Source organism: Mizuhopecten yessoensis, unplaced genomic scaffold (assembly GCF_002113885.1).
Source record: "Mizuhopecten yessoensis strain PY_sf001 unplaced genomic scaffold, ASM211388v2 scaffold9985, whole genome shotgun sequence".
In the NCBI taxonomy this organism is placed as follows: domain Eukaryota; kingdom Metazoa; phylum Mollusca; class Bivalvia; order Pectinida; family Pectinidae; genus Mizuhopecten; species Mizuhopecten yessoensis.
Genome location: NW_018408321.1, coordinates 145904 through 169050, shown reverse-complemented (window position 1 = coordinate 169050; position 23147 = coordinate 145904). Strand labels below are relative to the sequence as shown.

General features: G+C 35.4%; 1 protein-coding gene across 1 annotated transcript in view; it reads right to left on the bottom strand.

The window, feature by feature from the left end:
• Nucleotides 1–22826, bottom strand: part of LOC110459166 (forkhead box protein N3-like) — a 52057-nt gene extending 29231 nt beyond the window's left edge. Inside the window, exons 1-2 of the mRNA XM_021511290.1 lie at nucleotides 22727–22826; nucleotides 20425–20506 (exon numbers count right to left, since the gene is read on the bottom strand). Of these exons, the coding sequence (XP_021366965.1) occupies nucleotides 20425–20450 (26 nt within the window). The 5' untranslated portion in view covers nucleotides 20451–20506; nucleotides 22727–22826. The remainder of the gene's footprint in view (nucleotides 1–20424; nucleotides 20507–22726) is intronic.
• Between the last annotated feature and the right edge of the window lie 321 nt (nucleotides 22827–23147).

Here is a 23147-nt window from a genome sequence, read left to right as displayed (position 1 = left end):
TGGCGGCCATATTGGATTTCTGATCGACCCGAAAAATAACAACACTTTGTCAGGACCATGAGGCGATCATTCCTACCAACTTTCAGTTCAATCGGCCCTGCAGAACTTGACTTTAAGTTTGAAATGTAAAATGTTAACGGACGACGGACGACGACTGACGAAAACGGATAGCAATAGGTCACTTGAGCTAAAGCTCAGGTGACCTAAAAATTAACTATATTTTTTGTTTTTCAGATATGAATTTCATTACAATATTACTGCTTAGTATAAAGGACTCCTGTTTTTAATTGGATAAGAATACTGCTACAACTAATGCCAAAGACTTGATATTGTAAAATACTAACAATGGTCGTGTTGGTTTCATGACCTTCACAGAAATTTCATTGTATTCAGACAAGTGGTATTGGCATCCTTAAAATTTTAGTGGTTACTACGTGTATATACGCTCACTCGAATTCTCTTCATCCCTGGAATAAATCAAGACAAAACCAAAAGCAAGCTAACTGCTTGCTATTTGATTGGTTTTCTGCCAAAAATTGACCAATAGCTAGGCTGCCACCTGTTCTTGTGAAGATAACAGAAGCCGGTCAATGTTACGCTACTTTGCAAATCTTTTGATGTATATCAAAGGGTCAAACTAGTCTATTTGTATTATACACCAGTTGGCAGGTACAGAGCCTTTGGTTTCATCATGATATATTCCAGCAGTGCAGAGAGCAAGATATATTCCAGGCGTGCAGAGAGCATAGGAGAGTTTAACCCCTGGAATTTCGAGGATGTGGTATTGGCCCCTAGATATAACAGTCGATGTATACCAAATCATATTACCTTCTGATTATGAACAGTGGTAGTCATGAAGCATTTCAAGATTTTACTTAACACTGATCTAATCCTACTTCTAGAGCTAATTCAAAATATTCTTGAACACTGTCGCCTCAGAAACTAATGCAACCTTTAAAACTACTGCTCAGTTGAAAATCAATGTGACCTTGAAAATCAATGTGACCTTGCAATTGACAATCACTAAAACCTTGAAAACCAAGGAATGTTATCTTGAAAACTAACATAACCTTAGAATCCAAACTAAACTTGAAAACCAAATGTTACCTTAGAAACTCATTCACATAACATGAGGACCAAAAATCACAATGAAAACTAATGTGAACATGATAAACCAATTCTTCATTGCAAAACACCTTAAAACATTTCATTTGCGTTTCAAAATTTGACAACCTTAATAAAACATGGCAGAGTATACGTATTACAAGCAATCCAATTAATATGTAGTAGGGCTGTAACAATACACCTATGCCACGATACGATATGTATCACAATATCTACCTACGATACGATACATTTCGATACGATACAGGATGACGAAATGTTATGCTTCCTCTTCAAATGCGTCGCCATGTTTGATGACGACTTGTAACTTAAATCTACGAAACATATGCGGCAAGTGGAGAGTGATTTTCCATCGGGGACATTTAGCAGGAATCCAAAATGCTGCCAAACAGTCGAGCGAAAGGAAGCGGGAGTTTTTTGTTTTTTTTAACCCTTTATGGTAAAAGCTGCTACATTGATTTCTATGTAAAGGGGCACCACTTCTGAATTAATTATTGAAATATAAATTAATTTACTTGATTTTTCAAATGTGCATAACTTGAAAAATATGTTATATGTGAATAAAAGTTATATGAAAATTCTTCGTTATTGTCTCTAGTTTACATTAACGTTTTCAATTCTAAAGTTGCTTCAGTATTTACCTGTACAGGTTTTAATAAAGGTAAGAAAGGGTGAAACTTTTAATTAATCGGATTTAAGCACCTGAAAGATCATTTTAATTATTTTTTGTCAGCAAATGTGATTGGCAAATGATATCAGAGATTATAAACTTCATTTATGATATAAGACGCTGTACATTTACACGGAGATTATCAGGTAAAAAGATCAGGTATTTCATCAAGAATTGCATGTGATTTGCTACAGGTTTCAAGTCGTCATTCGATATATTTACTGTCACAGTCGGTATATAGTATAGATATATATTAGCTACGGTCTAGTTTATGATTAAATCATCGATATATAGTTTGAAGAAATCAATCGGCTCAAAACGTATCAATGTTAATGTTCAATTCTGCCTCACCTGCAGACAACATGTGTGCCTCGGTCCGCCGATATTTACCTATTTGCGTAGGGCACAAAGCCGTTCATTGGAAAGTAATATATTATGTTATACCGAACTATTTCAACATCAACCATGCCAAACCCTTCAAAACCTTTATTATCATCGTAGGTGACGCTGGAGAATAAATGTTTACGTACGTTACACATGTATGGTAAAATTCCGGAAGTCAGGTAATACTAAAAACCAAACCAAACCGAAACATGGAAAAAAATACTGTGAACAGAACCGAAGCAATTTAGCGTGGTTTTCGGTGCACCACGGTGTATCGTTACAGCCCTAATATGTAGGCCCCAAAACCGAGATAAAATTTTGTTTCAACTACAAATTGGTAAAACACTGATACTCTTTTTCTACACCTTAGAACTTTTACTAATGGAGGTCATAGAGATCAAGGTCACAAATATGTCATGCAAAGTATGTGAACTTGTGTGACCCTAGCTGAAGTGCTAAGTCAATAACCGCGACCTCGACACAGAAAACATCACTGCTGGACCTATTCAGGCTAAGGTATAGTACAAAACTGACCTCAATACAAAATCATCACCAGCTATGTATGTGTGTACATTCTGACAAAAGTGAACTTATTGGCCCTGCACCAATTCATGATTGGTATAAAAATGGGAAAAGGACCATAACTATGTGCACAGTAAAGGGCCAAGACCCACTTTCAGTGTGAGACGAAGCACCATTCCTGGGATACTCGCATACAGAACTTGGTAATTATACCCGACAAAAGTTTACGAGTTATGGCAGAGATAATGTAATTCACAGGCCATACATCTGTATACAGAGGGGTATCGGGCCTGATTTTAGTACATGACGATCTTACCCTTAGAGGTATACCATTACTAGCATGCAAAATGTTCCAAAAGTATGTAAAAGTTAATATGAGATATGGTCAGGAAATAGTGATTTACAATCAGCAAAGGGCCACAACCGTATATAAAGAGGAACATGGGATCCTTTTTTAAAATGTTACACCCCACTTTCCAAATATGTACTCACATGCAAATTTTGGCAAATATAAGTGATAGATTCTATAAGATATATGCACGCCCAGACATTATTGATTGCAAACAAAGGGCAATAACTCAGATTAAAGTGAGGCTTCAGGTCCAGTTTCAGAGAGTGACACTAATCCAACCCAAGAGGTACCCACATACATACAAAACTTAACAATAGTAGGCGACAGAATATAGGAGGTATGCCCCTGACAATGTGATTCAAGATGAACCAAGGGCCATAACTCTGCATATAGGTGAACTTTGGACACAATTTTAGAATGTGAAACTTCATCATCCTAAGAGGTACTCATGCAATACATGGCAATTGGAACTAACTAGATCTACCGTATGTCATTGTCAAACACCCAGACATAATTTCTACAACAGATGTCTCCATTTCCTATCTCACCTTCATATCAGGACATATATGTTCTGTAGATACAGTGATTTCTGTGCCTAGTTTTACAGCCCAGTACAGACTACTTCCCATTATTAAAAAGTGCTTTGTTTTCCCCAAAATGAAAAAAAATCCACAAATTTTCCAAATTCCAATAAAAACAATGTTTTATTTTCCCAATTCATGGTAGGAACAAGCTGTTGTAAAATTTAGCTGAAAACCTTCAATACCTTCATACTATTTATTCCTGTCTAACTAAAAGTAAAATATCTAACAAACAAACTATTGGCTGTTAATCATTTCCATCGTCACATTCAATCATCATTATTGACTGTAACTTATCCAATTTCTTCATTTCATTCAATTTTCAAGACAAATATCAACAGCAGGTATCACTAAATTCCTAGGTTTTTGTGCTAACCAAAAAATATTTATAATTTCATATTTGTCTGACTCTTACAAGCTCTAGTATACACACGTTATACGTGTCCAAAGCAAACCCTTTTTAAATCTGACTGTAGACAATTGTCTCTTAGCCGGTCCTTTATCCAGATCAAAGTCCCAGGGCTAATTTCTGATCACTTCCTGTTCAGTGGTGCCATTTTAAAGGTATTTTAAGCTAATAATCGTAGAACTGACAGGCTGATCACATTGAGGAAGCATATTCAATTTAACCTATTTTGCCAACAATGCACAATACAACAATATGATGCCACTTATTTGTAACTGAATTTGTAGTTTTCTTATAGAACAAATGGTCCGGAAAATGTTCAATGTTTATTATCCTTAAACCAACTGACAGATCCTGGTTCCATTTGCCTGGCCATATACCGTATATTCCTCCATAATCGTTATTCGGACGGAACAGGCTCGGCGATCACGTTCGGTTTTTGGATCAAGGTAGCACAGGATTACACATGTACTCTATGTAATGTGACAAGTATAATTTAACATGATGTATGAACAAAATTAGACCGATAGTGCAGAAGTATTATTTCCAGGATCTGAATAATATATTCCGTTGTTACATTCATACTGTAGACTATCCACTTAGTTCCATATAAAAACAGGTATGAACAAAATCATGAAAATACATCAAAAGTTAAAGCCATATATGTTATAACTGATCAGAAGTAAAAGACAGCTGAGGCCATTTTGAATTTTTGGATCCAGGATATATATGAGCTAATATAGCGCATGCAAACAGAGCTATGTAAAACACAAATTTGGACAGTGACTCTTAGCTGTTACATTTTATGTAACAGTGACCTCAGCTTTGACTATAGGAACTTCCATGGTTAAACCCAAATTATAAGTTACCATATGATATTGGAGAAATTAAGAATTCACGATTCTGAAATATTTTCAGAAATAGAAATGTAGATAAATAGACAGCCAGACATTATATAAGAAACAAAAAATACTGAAGTGAATCAGACATTACCCATCCTCATTTGGCTTCTTTTGTCAGTCATCAATAGTATACCTACTGCCTAATACCAAGACATAAAACCACAAAGAAATGATTAGGGCTAGGAAGTCACGTACATAACCATCAACCAATGAAACGGCTTTGTTAAGGATGTTTCGATGACAAGTATGGTACGTACCCTGTCACACAAAACAAAAGACTTTGGCCATTTGGAAATGCAGCAGTCGACCAGTTCTGAGTAGAGATGAGGGGGATCGATATCATAGACCTCCCACATCTATGTCCAGGTATTAAACAAAGTTAGCCAAATCAAATTGTTGATTTGATCTGTCATTTTGTACATGTTTAACAACTAAGTGTACTATATGCTGATGGTGTATTTGAATTAAACTCTATCTTACCAACTTGTACATATTTTACACTCTGTCCATAAGCTTCAATGGTCATTTGCCTGATGAAGGTGACATGGTATGTACCATACTAGTCATCGAAAAGTCACACATAAAAACGTACTGGTTGTGATACATAACCTTTCTACAAATCTCATATGGACCTTTTTCTTACCTATCACAAAAACAAAGAAGACTTGTAAGTCTTTTATGGTACATAGATTTAGGAAATCTTCCTGAAAAACAGAATACAAGCCAATATTTGACTATCCGTATACAATGCCATTCCCTGATAAAGAGCATGTTTAAATAAGGAAAATAACAACAATTTCCTCCCTTATATACTAAACATACCGACACAATAGTTATTTCTGGACTTTACACAAGGTATTATCTACATGTACTTCCTGACTCGATTTCAGCCATCATCAATAGGCAACAGCATGGTGCCCTGATCATATATTAACCCTCACTCTTTTAATACACCGAACATGTTAAACAATTCACTTATTCATTATCATTATTTGTTGCATTAATTTGTTTTGTCTCTCCGTATACCCTTGTCAAGGGGAGTTTGAAAATAGTAATCAAAGTACTGAAAGTACTGAAAGCTAAGGCAAAAGATATATATATTATTTTTGGAATGGAGAACAAAATAAAGACGAAGTTCCCATCATATTGCACAGAAGGATTTACTGTTAATTTGTTATGAATCAAAGTTTTATGTAAAAGTGTACCACTGTGAAGTTATTCTTCTTGTGTGTACAGTATATCTTTATAGGTTTGTCAGAAGAGTGGTACCAAGTTTCCTCTAGAATATATCATTTTAAACCTTTGGATAATTAATTTGCATAGGAATTTGGAATTGCTTCCCTTTGTCCATACAATGTATTTCATAGAACATTAAAAACTGAAACTGGNGCCCAATTGGCCCGTATCACTCACATGGTGCTTAATGCTATGATCTTCAAAGTATGCAAAAATAAAATTATTTTTTAACAACTTGTAATAAAATTGTCTCAAAATTATGACTCTATGCATCTTGGTTATTCACGAGATATTGTTTTTAGGATTTGATACATTTGTCCCCTGTGACTTCTCTGGGCCAGGTGAAAATGACTGATGATTTCAATACCAAACTATGTAAGTGTTGCCAATTAAATACATTGAGGATTATCTTTGTTCAACAAAATATAGTAACTGATACTGGATTTACATTTTCATGTAAAGATGGTCCAGTTTTATCACCACACACACACACAATCACACACACACACACAAACATACAGGTTGTTTGCTGTAGAGATGACAATGATAGTTGTGTACCGTGTCCAACAGGGCAGTTCAATGCATAAGAGATGGACAGCCCTAAATGACAACTCACATCCAACAACCAGTCCTTTTCCACAAGTAATATTTTTAAATTCTACCAAAAGTATGTTAACCAAAATTACCAACATTTTATCACAATTAACAAGTTATTTGATGTACATGCAATATGTACTTGGAACTTGTACAGATCTAACCCTTAGAAAAAGTTTCTAAAATGGCCCGTTAAGAGACAAGATTAAAACAGCATCATTATTGACAAACAATAAAAACTGGTATAAATCATTCTGAGATGAAAACTGTTATAGTGAGATGTAAACTCAATACAAGACTAAGTAGAAGTGGTCTGTCCTGTTACTGTGAGCCGTGTGATGCTGTAGTGCAGGGCTATGTATAATTAATGATTTAACACGGACCAGACCACAAACATACATTCACCAACAGCAGAGTCGACACTAATTCTGGTCAAAGTGAAATCTTCAAATTGATTTTATTTCAGTTTAACAAACTCCGTCATTACCAATTTCCATTTTAATATAATTTAATTTCTTTTAAGGAGTAAACGTCTTTAACTCTAATCCCAGTAACCACCCACTGATATCAATATCCCTATTTTTAACGAGAAATAAAAATTCTGATTACAATTCAATATAGAGCAAAATTAGACAACCACTTTGATGTGACTGTTTGGACAATATGTGAGGAATTAAACAATAGACCAGTCCACTGAGTGACAGCTCCACGTGACAAAGGCAGAGCCACTATTGATAGCACTACAACACAACTACTACACAAAGCATGCCATTGCCACTTCTCACTGGCTGCATCTTTTCAATTCGTTTTCCCTTCATGGCGGATATCCATGGCAACCACAGGGCTTCTATCACACGGTTGCTAAGCAACTCACACAAGATGATCAAAACATCACTAGCTGTAACCCAGCCAAGAAAGAAAGACTTCGATCTCTCCCGCTACATCATCATTTCACTCTTGGCGGGAGTGAGGCTCCACATGAAGTTATGGGGATGCTGTCTCGCCATTTCCCAATAGCCAAAAAATATGGGCTAAACGTTCTAAAAATCACTCAAACTTAAATTAATATAGAGATAATTATCATGCTTGATACAGCAATTTCAGAAATTCAAGTTCCATGTACCGGTATAGAAAAGCATTAAATGGATGAATCATTACTAATACATGGAATGTTATATTGATCAGAATTTAGAGCTAAACAACTTGTATTGAAGTGTGTTCACATTATCAATGACCAGAGTGCTCTCAGATCTTAATCATGTTTTATTTCCTCTTACTGAAACAGTATCAGCATTTTAACACAATGTTGTAACATATTTCACTTCTTCATTACAACAGTATTGTGAAGTGTCTTTTAATTACAGTGTTGTATTATGTTGTCCCATTGTATATATAAGAGTCTCAATACAGCACTACAAATAATGTTATATAATGTCTAACTGCACAATTGCTACAGTGTTGTATACTGTTGTACAAGTATCTCACTTCACACTTATATCAGTGTTGTATACTGTTGTATAAGTGTCTCACTACACAATTATATCAGTGTTGTATAGTGTATCATTACAACATTGTAACAGTGTTATATATTGTCTGACGACAAAATAATAGATGTTGTATAGTGTCTCATTACACAATTACACAATGTTGAAAAGTGTCTCACTACACAATTACAACAGTCTTGTATAGTGTCTCATTACACAATTACATCAGTGTTGTAAAGTGTCTCATTACACAATTACATCAGTGTTGTATAGTGTCTTACTACACAATTGCAACAGTGTTGCATAGTGTCTCACTACACAATTGCAACAGTGTTGCATAGTGTCTCACTACACAATTGCAACAGTGTTACATAGTGTCTCACTACAGAATTGCAAGTGTTGCATAGTGTCTCACTACACAATTGCAACTGTGTTGCATAGTGTCTCACTACATAATCAGTGTTGTATAGTGTCTCACTACACAATTACAAGTGTTGTATAGTGCCTCACTACATAATTACAACAGTGTTGTACAATGTCTCACTACATAATTACAACAATGTTGTACAATGTGTCACTACATCATTACATCAGTGTTGTATAGTGTCTCACTACACAGTTACGACTGTGTTGTATAGTGTGTACTACATAATTACAACAGTGTTGTATAGTGTCTCACTACACCATTACAACAGTGTTGTATGGTGTCTCACTACACAATTTCAACAGTGTTGTATAGTCTCTCACTACACCATTACAAGTGTTGTATAGTGTCTCACTACATCATTACAAGTGTTGTATAGTGTCTCACTACATCATTACAAGTGTTGTATAGTGTGTACTACATAGTTACAACAGTGTTGTATAGTGTCTCACTGCAAAATCACAACAGTGTTGTAAAGTGTCTCACTTCACCATAACAACAGTGTTGTATAGTGTCTCACTACACAATTGCAACAATGTTGCATAGTGTCTCACTGCACATGTACAAGTGTTGTATAGTGTCTCACTACACGATTACAGTGGTGTCTTGTGTCTCACTACACAATTACAACAGTGTTGTATAGTGTTGGTTTGGTTTAGTATTGTTTAACGTCCTATCAACAGCTATGGTCATTTAAGGACGGCCTCCCCTGTGTGTAAGATGCATGTGTGTAGTGTATGCATGTGTGTTTTGGGAGGCTGTGATATGTTCGTGTTTGCCTCCTTGTGATAGTGCAACACTCATGCCGACTTTATAGTGACACCCAGCAGGACACCCCACCCTGTCAAATAATACTGACAACGGGTGAACCAGTCGTCCCACTCCCAAAATGCTGACCGTTAAGCAGTAGTAGAAACTACCATTTTTACAGACTCTGGTATGTCTTGGCCAGGGGACAGAACCCAAAGCCTTACTCAGAGGAGCGAATGCTCAACTAAAGGCCAAAAGTGTGGCATTGTCAAGGGAGACATTAGACAGAAGAAAGGTGTTTAGAAAGATTTGTATAATATGGCGTAGTGATGTGAAATGGTACATACGGCTACCTGCAGGGACTGTTGTATAGTGTCTCACTATACCATTACAACAGTGTTGTATAGTGTCTCACTACATAGTTACGACTGTGTTGTATAGTGTGTACTACATAATTACAACAGTGTTGGATAGTGTCTCATTACACCATTGCAACTGTGTTGTATGGTGTCTCACTACACAATTACGACTGTGTTGTATAGTGTGTACTACATAATTACAACAGTGTTGTATAGTGTCTCACTACACCATTACAACAGTGTTGTATAGTGTCTCACTACACAATTATAACAGTGTTATATGGTGCCTCACTACACCATTATAACAGTGTTATTTGGTGTCTCACTACACAATTACGACTGTGTTGTATAGTGTCTCACTACACCATTACACATTGTTGTATATTGTCTCACTACACAGTTGCAACAGTGTTGCATAGTGTCTCACTACATAATCAGTGTTGTATAGTGTCTCACTACACAATTACAACAGTGTTGTATAGTGCCTCACTACATAATTACAACAGTGTTGTACAATGTCTCGCTACATAATTACAACAATGTTGTACAATGTCTCACTACATCATTACAACAGTGTTGTATAGTGTCTCACTACATAGTTACGACTGTGTTGTATAGTGTGTACTACATAATTACAACAGTGTTGTATAGTGTCTCACTACACCATTACAAGTGTTGTATAGTGTCTCACTACACAGTTACGACTGTGTTATATAGTGTGTTCTACATAATTACAACAGTGTTGTATAGTGTCTCACTACACCATTATAACAGCGTTATATGGTGTCTCACTACACAATTACAACTGTGTTGTATAGTGTCTCACTACACAATTTCAACAGTGTTGTATAGTGTCTCACTACACAATTTCAACAGTGTTATATGGTGTCTCACTACACAATTACAACTGTGTTGTATAGTGTCTCACTACACCATTACAAGTGTTGTATAGTGTCTCACTACACCATTACAAGTGTTGTATAGTGTCTCACTACACAGTTACGACTGTGTTGTATAGTGTGTACTACATAATTATAACAGTGTTATATGGTGTCTCACTACACAATTACAACTGTGTTGTATAGTGTCTCACTACACCATTACACATTGTTGTATATTGTCTCACTACACCATTACACATGGTTGTATAGTGTCTCACTACAACATTACACAGTGTTGTATAGTGTCTCACTACACTTTTACAAGTGTTGTATGTGTCTCACTACATAATTACAACAGTGTTTATATTGTCTTATTACACAAAACAATTGCATACCATTTCAACAATAGGACAATGTGCCCACTTTATTTTTCTTTCATGAAAGGAAGTTAAATTTGTGAACATGACTTGCAAATCAAACAAGAGATCCCAGAGGGATTTTGGTGCCCACCTTTGTACCATCTTCATTAGTTCTTTGTCAGTTTTCTCTTATTTCCTTTAATCTGTTTGATCAAGTCATGTTAACAGTAAATGCACCTTGAGGTAACTTTTGATCTAAACTTAATACTAATGTGTATGAAAGCCAACCTTCAAAGTGAGTTTGTCATTTCACATATCTACTAATACAGTACTTAATGTGAAAGAAATAGAATCAATCATTGCAATATGAGAAAGATCTGTTTAGTTCTTCTTTTAATCCATTTTGTTTTTATGATCAGTCTCAAAATATAACAGGCACAACGGGGGATCAAGGGGAACCTACATTTAAAATTTGAGAAAGATCCCTCTGATACTTCCCGAGAAATAGCGATAACAAACTTTCACTATCAAAATCCAAGATGGCTGCCTGTCGGCCATGTTGTTTATCCGATCAGTCTCAAAAGTTGCCCTGCACAGCTAAGGACCAAGGGGAACCTACATATAAAATTTGAGAAAGATCCCTTTGGTCTTTCTTGAGAAATATCTATAACAAGAATTGTTTAAGGACGGACGACGGACGGCGGACGACAGAACACGGACGTCGCAGGGTGATTTTAATAGCCCACCATCAGATGATGGTGGGCTAAAAAGGATATTCCCTCTGCTATTATTGTGACAAATAGCTTTAAACTTTGAAATTTTATGATATGTATTACGTTCATATTATTTTCGGTGATTCATCATTAAAGGGTAATTCATAACTGTTACCATTTCACATCACTACGCCATATTATACAAAATGATGTATTAGGAACTGATTATGGATTTGTGTATATTGACATGTCATAATATTTTGTTTCTCTACTGAGCAGCACATCAAAACTTTGTATTGTTCAGTATATACACATACTAATCACATGGAAATGTGATATTCTATTCAGTTCTACAGGGTTTTAAGCTCTAAATGTAGACAGATGCCTACAGCCATATACAGAAAAATTAAACAAGATTCAATGTGGTGAAATTATCTCTAGCAATAAAAACACATGTCAGTTTTGGTACTGATAAGAAGAGAAACAGAGGGCCTGTATCGCTCACCTGGAAATGTTAGTAAAATTGAAGTTGGAATAGCTAGATGTTGCTGGTAGTGTACATGTATTACATGGTTAGTCAGGGGTTATATTTTTATGCAATTGGACAAAATCCCGTCATTCCTACAGAAAAGAAGGATTTTGAAGAATTTGCTGTTTCCCCTATTGGGCCCGCCCCTCTGCCCCGAGGGGGAGTCAGACCTAACTTTGATACAAAATTGGGTCGCCTTTACCCCATGATTCTTTAGACCAAATATGGACAAAATCCTGTTATTCCTACAGAAGAAGAATTTTCAAGAATTTGCTAAATTACCTCTATTGGGCCACATAGGATGCTACTGTTTAAATTTGGTCAAAATACCTTCATCCTTACAGAAGAAAAAGGGATATTAGAGCTTTTCCTCTTTATGCCTTATTTGGTACTGCCTCCAGACACCGTTTATACAAAATTAGTTCCCCTTCACCCAAGGATGCTTCATACCAACTTTGGACAAGATCCTGTCATTCCTACAGAAGGATAAGGATTTTGAAGAATTTGCTATGTTTCCCCTATTGGGCCCCACCCCTCTGCCCCCAGGGGGGCCACACCATGACCAAGATGCAAGGATGCTCCAGACTAATTTAGGATAAAATACTTAAATCTCTATGGTAGAAGAAGGATTTTAAAGGTTTGACCTCTATTTCCTCTATTCGACCCGCCCCTCTACACCCACCGTTTATACAAAATTGAGTCCCCTTTGCCCAAGTATACTCCAGACTAAATAAGGATAAAATTCATTAATCCCTACGGTAGATTTTAAAGGTTTTACCTCTATTTCCATTGTTTGGCACCGCCCCTCTGCCCACACCCACCATTTACACAAAATTGAGTTTCCTTGGCCTAAGGATGCACCAGGCCAAATTTAGTCAAAACCTAATTAGCCCTTCAGGACTAGTGTTTTTTTAAGGAAAAGTTGACGGACGGACAACTGACGCCGGACAGAAGTCGGGCGTTGCGATATGGCATAAGCTCCACATGGCATTCGGACCAGGTGAGCTAAAAAAAGGGTCAATTTGTTGGGTTAATCATTTGATCTCTTTTTTTTTACTTTTTTTCCCTGGTTTTGAAAACTTAATTTTAGTGCAGAATTATTTATTGATTTCTTTGCATGCCACATATAGTATACATATATACACACATCCTATTCACCTATTGACAGCTCTGTTATTCATCTTTTGACGTTGGCATCAATTAAACTAATAGATATGACAATAAAACTTGCAAAAACAAACGTCTCCTTTTCATTTTGTTTTCAGACTGCATTGTGAACAGCAACTTCTTGTATAAGAATATTAACAAGTTAGTTTGTGTGATGTAATTGTTGATGTCAGTCTTCGATATCGATACTTCTGAAAAGATGGATGGCATAACTTTCTGAGGTATCCATTAAATATTGATAGCTGCGATTAAGACCTATCTAGCATCGGCAGATTGCATACACTACAGCAGCTGCTTTTTCGTTTTCTGTTGGATTTTTTTAACTCCGGTCAAAACTAACAACATTTAGAAACAAGTGTAAGGCAGGATGAAACAATATACGCCTGACCCTGGAACAATATACGCCTGACCAAGAGTTTTATAATTTTCCAACCCAGCATGCTTCTAGCAAAATATCATCACCCTGTACCGTTTGGTTATACAGAACAAATCATTTATAGATTTAAACATTGACCACTGTGACCTTGAATATGGGCGAAGGTCATTCACTTAAACAAACCTGGTAACCCTTCAACCCAGCATGTTAATGGCCAAATATCATCGCCCTTGGCCTTTTGCTTATTAAGAAGTCGTTTTAAGGTTTTCAACATATTTGACCCCTGTGACCTTGAATATAAGCCATGGTCATTCATTTGAACAAACTTGGTAGCCCTTCATCCAAGCATGTTACTGGCCAAATATCATCACCCTAGGCCTCTCAGTTATTGAGAAGAAGTTGTTTAAAGGTTTTAAACATATTTGACCCCTGTGACCTTGAATATAAATCAAGGTCAATTATTTGAATAAACTTGGTAGCCCTTTAGCCAATCATGTTACTGGCCAAATATCATCACTCTAGGCCTCTTGGTGATTCAGAAGAAGTTGATTAAATGTTTTTAACATATTTGACCCCTGTGACCTTGAATATGATTCAAGGTCATTCATTTGAACAAACTTGGTAGCCCTTTATCCCAGCATGTAACTGGCTAAATATCATCGCCCTAGGCCTTTCGGTTATTCAGAAGAAGTCGTTTAAAGGTTTTAAACATGTTTGACCCCAGTGACCTTGAATATAAATCAAGGTCATTTATTTGAACAAACTTGGTAGCCCTTCATCCCAGCATGTTACTGGCCAAATATCAACACCCTAGGCCTCTTGGTTATTCAGAAGAAGTTGCTTAAAGATTTTAATGTATTTGACCCCTGTGACCTTGAAAATAGATGACGGTAATTTATTTGAAAAACTTGGAAGCCCTTCATCCCAGCATGCTTCTGGCCAAATATCATCACCCTATGCCTTTTGGTTACCGAGAAGAAGTTGTTTGAAGTAAAAAGTTGGCGCCGGACGGACCCCGGACGCCGCACCATGCCATAAGCTCACTTGGCCCTTCGGGCCAGGTGAGCTAACAATATACGCCAGACCCATGGAACAATATACGCCCGCCCGACCCATGTAACAATATACGCCTGACTCATGGAACAATATACGCCTGACCCATGCAACAATATACCCCTGTCCCACGCAAATGTGACAAAAATAACAAGAGGCCCATGGGCCTTAACGGTCACCTGAGTACTACAATATTTATTTTTGTTGTTGAAATATGTACCAATTTGAGTAAAAAATAGTATAATGTTAACTTAACTTTGTCAGGACCATGAGCTGATCATTCCTAGACCAATTTTAAGTGAGATCGGCCTATTAGAACTTAGTAGCAAAATAGCGGCCATGGCAGCCAAATTGTATTTCTGATTGACCCGAAAAATAACAACACTTTGTCAGGACCATGAGGCGATCATTCCTACCAACTTTCAGTTCAATCGGCCCAGCAGAACTTGACTTTAAGTTTGAAATGTAAAATGTTAACGGACGACGGACGACGGACGACGACGGACGAAAACGGATAGCAATAGGTCACTTGAGCTAAAGCTCAGGTGACCTAAAAATCCTTCTGATGCATTATTGTCTCTAAATGTATGAATATATATGGAAATGTAAGAAGAAGAAACAACATTTCTACCGGTATACTCAGATAGGTTGAGAACAAGTCCCGAAATGTGTTGAGAGGATAAAACATTCTGTACTAGACCAGCTTAAGCTGAAGGAATGTATATTTCATATATCCTTTCATTTATGACCTTTAAAACAATTGATATGCAATTTCCGCCCTCTGCATATATTTAAAAACATGGAGAAAAAAAAGAAGGAAATTGACATTTTTTTCAATAATTAATTCATCTTACACCATTAAAATCAAAGATTTTTCTTTTGATTATTAATAACTGGCAGTTTTCACTATTAGACAAAGTGGAAATATTGAACAAGTGTCATCAGAATCCTGTCATATTTGACTAGGTTTTGTGCAGAAACCATCAAGCAATCATATATTTTATTGTATACTAATAAATTATGTGCAGGTTTTGTTCTGACTTCACCTTAAAGCTTAACCCCTGTCATTGAGTAATATAAATATTGACCAAGTTCATTAGAATCCAGTTATATTTGTTAAAAAGTTATTGCGCAAAAACCATCAGCAAATCAAATCACAGTTTGCTCATTAATTATGCACAGATATTACTCAAGATCGAACTTAGCTTCAGTGTTCTTATATTGAATATGCAAACCAAGACTAATTTTCATCAAAAACGACATTTTAGAAAGTGATTCTGCTGAAACCAAAGTGTCAAATCGCCTTGCAACATTTCTGACAGGCGTACAAAAACTTCGGGTCGGTCAGAATGCAACTTACACTTATGTTTTAAATTTGAAAAAATACATGTAACAATGTGTTTCTAATATTCCCTTGTATCTTGTATACAAATTAGTGTCCCCTTGTAAATGTGATCACAAATTAGTGTCCCCTTGTAAATGTGTTCACAAATCAATGTCTCCTTGTAAATGTGTGTACAAATCAGTGTCTCCTTGTAAATGTGTGTACAAATCAGTGTCTCCTTGTAAATATATGTACAAATCAGTGTCTCCTTGTAAATGTGTGTACAAATCAGTGTCTCCTTGTAAATATATGTACAAATCAGTGTCTCCTTGTAAATGTGTGTACAAATCAGTGTCTCCTTGTAAATATATGTACAAATCAGTGTCTCCTTGTAAATGTGTGTACAAATCAGTGTCTCCTTGTAAATATATGTACAAATCAGTGTCTCCTTGTAAATGAGTGTACAAATAAGTACCTCCTTGTAAATGTGTGTACAAATCAGTGTCTCCTTGTAAATGTGTGTACAAATCAGTGTCACCATGTAAATGTGTGTACAAATCAGTACCACCTTGTAAATGTGTGTACAAATCAGTGTCTCCTTGTAAATATTTGTATGTACAAATTAGTGTTACGTTACCTTGTAAATGTGTGTACAAATCAGTGTCTCCTTGTATGTGTGTGTACAAATCAGTGTCTCCTTGTAAATGTGTGCACCAATCAGCGTCTCCTTGTAAATGTGTACAAATCAGTGTCACCATGTAAATGTGTGTACAAATCAGTACCTCCTTGTAAATGTGTGTACAAATCAGTACCTTCTTGTAAATGTGTGTACAAATCAGTACCTCTTTGTAAATGTGTGTACAAATCAGTGTTTCCTTGTAAATGTGTGTACAAATCACTGTTTCCTTGTAAATGTGTGTACAAATCAGTATCACCTTGTAAATGTGTGTACAAATCAGTGCCTCCTTGTTAATGTGTGTACAAATCAGTACCTCCTTGTAAATGTGTGTACAAATCAGTGCCTTCTTGTAAATGTGTGTACAAATCAGTACCTTCTTGTAAATGTGTGTACAAATCAGTGTTTCCTTGTAAATGTGTGTACAAATCAGTGTCTCCTTGTAAATGTGTGTACAAATCAGTGTCTCCTTGCTAATGTGTGTACAAATCAGTGTCTCCTTGTAATTGTAAATATGTATACAAATCAGCATGTCCTTGTAATTGTAAATATGTATACAAATCAGTGTCCTTGTAATTGTAAATGTGTATTCAAATCAGTGTGTCCTTGTAATTGTAAATATGTATACAAATCAGTTCGTCCTTAAACAATGTTCATGAACTGAAACCTGTCTGCAAGACAATAAATCAAGCTGATATAAAATATATTAAACATTGAGTTAACTCTATTCTTTCATAACCTACAACTCCATGAAACAACTTCTACATTCCATAACCTATTTGTGATTATACCAACAAACATCTACAGAATAATAAAACAACATTATTACACGAGTGGGAAAACAAATAAATATACAGGTGTCACAACAGCATCATTCACACCTGGTATTGTTATAGCAAGTCCTCTGATCTCAATGATGTAATTACTGAGGTGTGATGTCAACTATTAACTCACGGTTGCTGACCTAAACCTGTAACATACATTAGGTAACAGAGGTCATTTGAACCATTACAGGTGAGACAGGTCAAACCGATAGGAATACCCCTGGGTATTTAAGGAATTCTAACTTGGTTTGGCTTTTTTTCCTTCTGGAAAATTGCAATATGAAAATATTCACAAGATGGTGATTTGGAGCCCTGTTTTTTTACAATCAGAATAAGATATAATTTCGCACCTATAACATCAACACTGTAGGTAATAACATCTGTTTTTTAATTAGATTTTGCTCTTTATTATCAGTAAGTGAATTTGTAAACTGACTGTTTTTTCATGGGCATCTACCTAGCTATTGCCAATAATAAAGTAATCATACATATGGGTCAATCTGAGTGGTTCTGTTAATAATGTGTGCACTACTTGCATTATTGTGAAATAAGTCAACTGCTTGCAGAATACCTTCACCATATATATGACACACAGCTTGGCTACTTCAGAGGTCACAGAAACTGATCAGTGGAGGCATCACCTCTAGTGTCAACCTTATAAAGACCTGTGCAGGGCATTGGTGGCAGTGATGACCAGTGCCAACCTTCACAGAACTTAAGCTATCATGTGTCCCACCTGTAGTTCCTCAATGTGATACACAGTGTGATACAGGTGGGACAAATGTGTCACCTAGACATTAAAAAGACCTTGACCTAATTAGTGTCTGTGTAAAGGGGGGTCATTAATCTACCTGTTAGGGGCTACAGGTGATAACTGTTACATAAGCAGGGACAAGTAGCTTAGTGTGGGAGGCGTTCAGTACACAACAGGTGTGCATGTCATATAGCTGTCAACTGTGTGTATTCTGACATCTTGTGTTTCTCCTGTAATATTAAATTTCTTACTTCAATGCTTATGAAGGTACAAGTACTGTACAAATGGCTGAATGGGATTCCCTTTCAGCCATCAGATATCATCACTCAGACATTTTTATTTTAAATCAAAGTGTGATGACCTATATTACTATATAGCTGATGTATGTGATATCAGGAAGTGAAATAATGTCACATGGCAGATGTCCATGCTAATCCACATCCAGACTGCTGATTCTACCTATAAGACTGCTTAACATCCGAGTTAAACCTACATTCTAACTACTCCCTAGCAGCCTCATTTGAAAGTGGTAATCTTGTTCCGTTGGCCCGGGGGGTAAAACAATCAACAAATTCTGATCTCTTCATTTAAACAGAGTCATATAAAGCCAGCATATACGTCTCTGATTTAAATAGACAAAGTATCAACATAAAGGACACAATCTCCATTTATATAGTGAATTATTAACAAAAATGACAGAATATGAACTGATTTTAAATGATTTCATATGCAGACTGATAAATTAAGTCAATCAGTGGCAGCTAATTTATTATTATCTAATTGCTGCAATCTAGATGGATGGTATTTTCAAATTATATAGCCTAGTGGCAAAGATAGGAAAAATTTGTGAATACATAAATAAATTAATAAATATATAACTAGCCTTTATAAGGACCATATACCTAGATATACTGTTCAATAATGTAGCTGAATTAACCTGTCATTAGACGGTATCTCTACGAACTTCAAGATTTTAATAAATAAAAGTCTTCATTCTTTACTTTGTCACAATTGACTATTTGATACAGTACTACACTAAAATAATAACTTCAGCACTGAAATGACGGTACATTTAAATTGAAAAGCTTGTTTGTTTGAGTGGTTTTAAAAGCTAGAAATGCAAACCATAGATATTCAGGGAAATGCAAACTTATCTCATCATTCATGGAAACTAATGTACTCTCTAATGACTTATATGATGTCAACAGGTTAGAAACATGTCAACTGAATTAGAAAGATTCAGTATACAGTAATAAACTTGACTATACAATAATGCATACCAGAGTGCATTCTAGTGAGCACTATTTTAAATGAATGTGGTATGAGTTATTTATGGAATGTCCAATATACTTCAGAATGTAATACCACATGGCTAAAGCATGTTATTAAACAAAAATTGCCAGACCAGTATTTACAGAAATGGCAGTGATGTACAGACTTCATCAAAAGCTACATCTTATAGGATTTTTTTTAAATAATTGTCATTTTTAAAACTACCAATCACAAATTTATTGTTGAAACCGGCAGATGGCATAATATAGATTATAATGAAAGAAAATGTCCACACTGTAACAGTCAGCAAGTTGGTGACGAATTCCATTACTTGCTTGAGTGTCCGTCAATTAAGTTCTATGAATTAATGAATAGTATTGAATACTACTAATATAAAAACGCTGAAGAAACTTTGTACTTATATCAGAACAATTAATAACAATATTTGACCTCCTCGATACAATGTGCATTTATTATGAAACAGTACTGTGTACTACCACCGACTACGAACACTACAACTATTATATATTATATTGTAAATATGTTTCTCTATACATTGTATTGTGAAAGAGGCTAAGATAACACAATATGGAATCATCACCTATCAAAATGGAAGGATGCAATAATTTCAATTGATCTTGCATGAATCTGATTACTCCTATGCAGTTGTGATGGGATACCTGTCAATAACATAAATCTGGTCTTACCTGTCATTCAGAATTGATTCCTTCATTTAGGCTAACTTGTTTGTCTTCTTACTGTGCTATATATTTTCATCATTCTGGTTATCTGTAATAAGCAAATAAATACACTGATACAATCCCAAAATTAAAAACTTTCTGCACAGATTTTTTTTTCTTTTTTTTTTCCACTATGAAAGTGTTTCACTAAAATCTTCAATGAATTTTTATTATAAACTAAAATGACAAGTGGTGACAATGGGCAATCAACTTCATTTAAAGGAAATTTAAATTGCAGGTCAGGCTTTTTGATTGCTAATTTGGGAAAGGGCCCCTGAGCAGAAATTGGGAAAATATCATCAGCATTTGGCACAAATTGTGAAAATATCATTGGTGTTCCCCCAATTTTGTGAAAATATCATAGGTTTGGAAAAAACATCCCTGCAATGCAACTATAAAAGTTGTTTTTTTTCCGCCCATTTCTTACTGTAAAATGTTTAGCAATAAATAAACACATCCATTCTCATTGTTTTTGTTGATCAAATTTCATTTTTTTTTTTAAGAATAATAACTTTCATTATTCATGTATTTCAAACTCTCTATCAAAGACTGTAATACTTTGAACGTTGACATATAACAATTTTTTAATCCAATTTGGAAAATTAAGCCTGAAATTGGGAAAATAGAAATAAAAATTGGGAAAATGGTCATTTTTCAATTGGGAGTTAATGTGTCCCTGTACCAGAGCCTAATTTAAAGAACTTGCAAAAACCCTGCAGGTATACACATTTTTCTGTCTTTCAATGCCATTTCTGTCAAAAGAAAAACAACTGTTAGCCAAGCAATTTTATAGATTTTGATGACATATCAAACAAGTTATGTGTAAGTAAGTTAGCTTACCAATATTACTTACCACTGATGCATTGCTTTTTAACACTGTAATAACAAACATGGCTTGTCTGTAAAAATGTCTGGCATACAGAAAAATACCTCCAGTAAAACACTTTAAATAAATAATAATTAAGCTAACACACAGACCCTTCACCTGCAGCGTCCAGACTTATCACCATGGCCTGACATCTCAATATGATATTGTAGAACTTGATTTAAGGCCAAACAAAAAAATTTTGCAGGCTTTTTTCAAAAAAGCACTGTTGAAGTCAAGATCAATCTCCTGTATAAACCATATAATATTATCTTTTAAAAAATAAAACTTGTAACCTACCTATACCGACCTAAAGTTTTCCAATATGTTAATCCAATTTGTCTGGCCTAATTCTGCATGATACTTGAAGGCATTGAGTTGGATTATAATTGATGATAGTTTGCAAGTTGTTGCTGTCAGATATTCCAATTAGGCCAAATAACATTTAATGTGTGTATCCATTCTTAACATTTTAAATTATATTGTGTCTTCTTATTGCACTTCAATGATTCTGCATGAATGGTTCTAGTAAATGGACTTAGTTAAATCCATTTTTTTTATTTTTGCTATAAAATATTTCAGGTGGGGTGGGGGTTCTAGATTGGTAGGATAATAGTAAAAAAAAAACACAGTAGGCCTATGGTGCTCTAGCTAGTACTGATCAACTTCAAGTCTACATATAATTAAAAATATATATTACTTTTATTACTAGCCAGGAAATGTACATACTTAAAAGGTGATACGTATACTGTCAACATGGATAATAAGAAATATTTTCACAACAGTGTTACTCTAAGATACACATATGTACTAGAATTTCTATTTAATGGACAATGTGATCTATATATTGCGTAGTCAACAACGCAAATAACCCATCGGCCATCTTTTTTCATATTTCCACGTGCCTGCTGAAGGAAGGTGTGACAATCAAACTCAGTCTTAACTTGGTTAAACAACATTTACATTTACATTTAACCAATGTGTACGCTGTCTTTTTATGACAATTTCAAAAATTACTAAATTTAATAGGTGAATTTCACTGTCCAGTAGACCGGAAATCATCATCTGTGATCAGCTGCAGGAAAAATGATATGTAGTTGCGTAATGTAAAGAAAAATACAGTATTATACACACCACCGTGTATTTTCAAATAAACAGTGTTCAATATATTCCTTGGATATTAATATTAAGGTGTATAGCAGCAGATTTTCTGCATTTAAAGTAGGAATTAAAACGCCGTACATTTTCGCGGGAACCCAAAAATGTAAAAATGTAAACATCACCGCGTGGTCTTCTTTCTTTGTCTCTCCCGGCGTGGTTTACCTTGGATAAGGTAGAAATGTCTCCAAATTGATATTGAAATCAATGTACATGTAATAATTGAATAACAGGAAATATACTTACAGCTTTAAGGTGACACGGAACTCTACTCTCGATATTTACTTTCAAAACGTGCATGTAGGTAAAAATGGGTCATTAGTCAGAGCGGAAACGACCATACCACGTGATAACGCTTTAGTCGTTACTATCTAGCTGTTCTGTTAACCACCCCAGCATAGACCAACCACCTTAAGGTGTCTTGCACCTTAACACGTGGAAGAAAACCCTTATTCATACAGAAAATTGTGTAATAAATTATTCAAAGTCAATTTAATGGAAACATATTGAGATTTAAACTGTGTTCACATATGTGGAATTTCAACCAAACGCTGGAAACCAAAATTAATGATGGTAATTCTTAGAATGAATTGTGTAATATATATAGTTGGTTGATACACGGACTTAGATAATCTAATCTAATTCCAGGCGCGGATTAAGGGGGGGG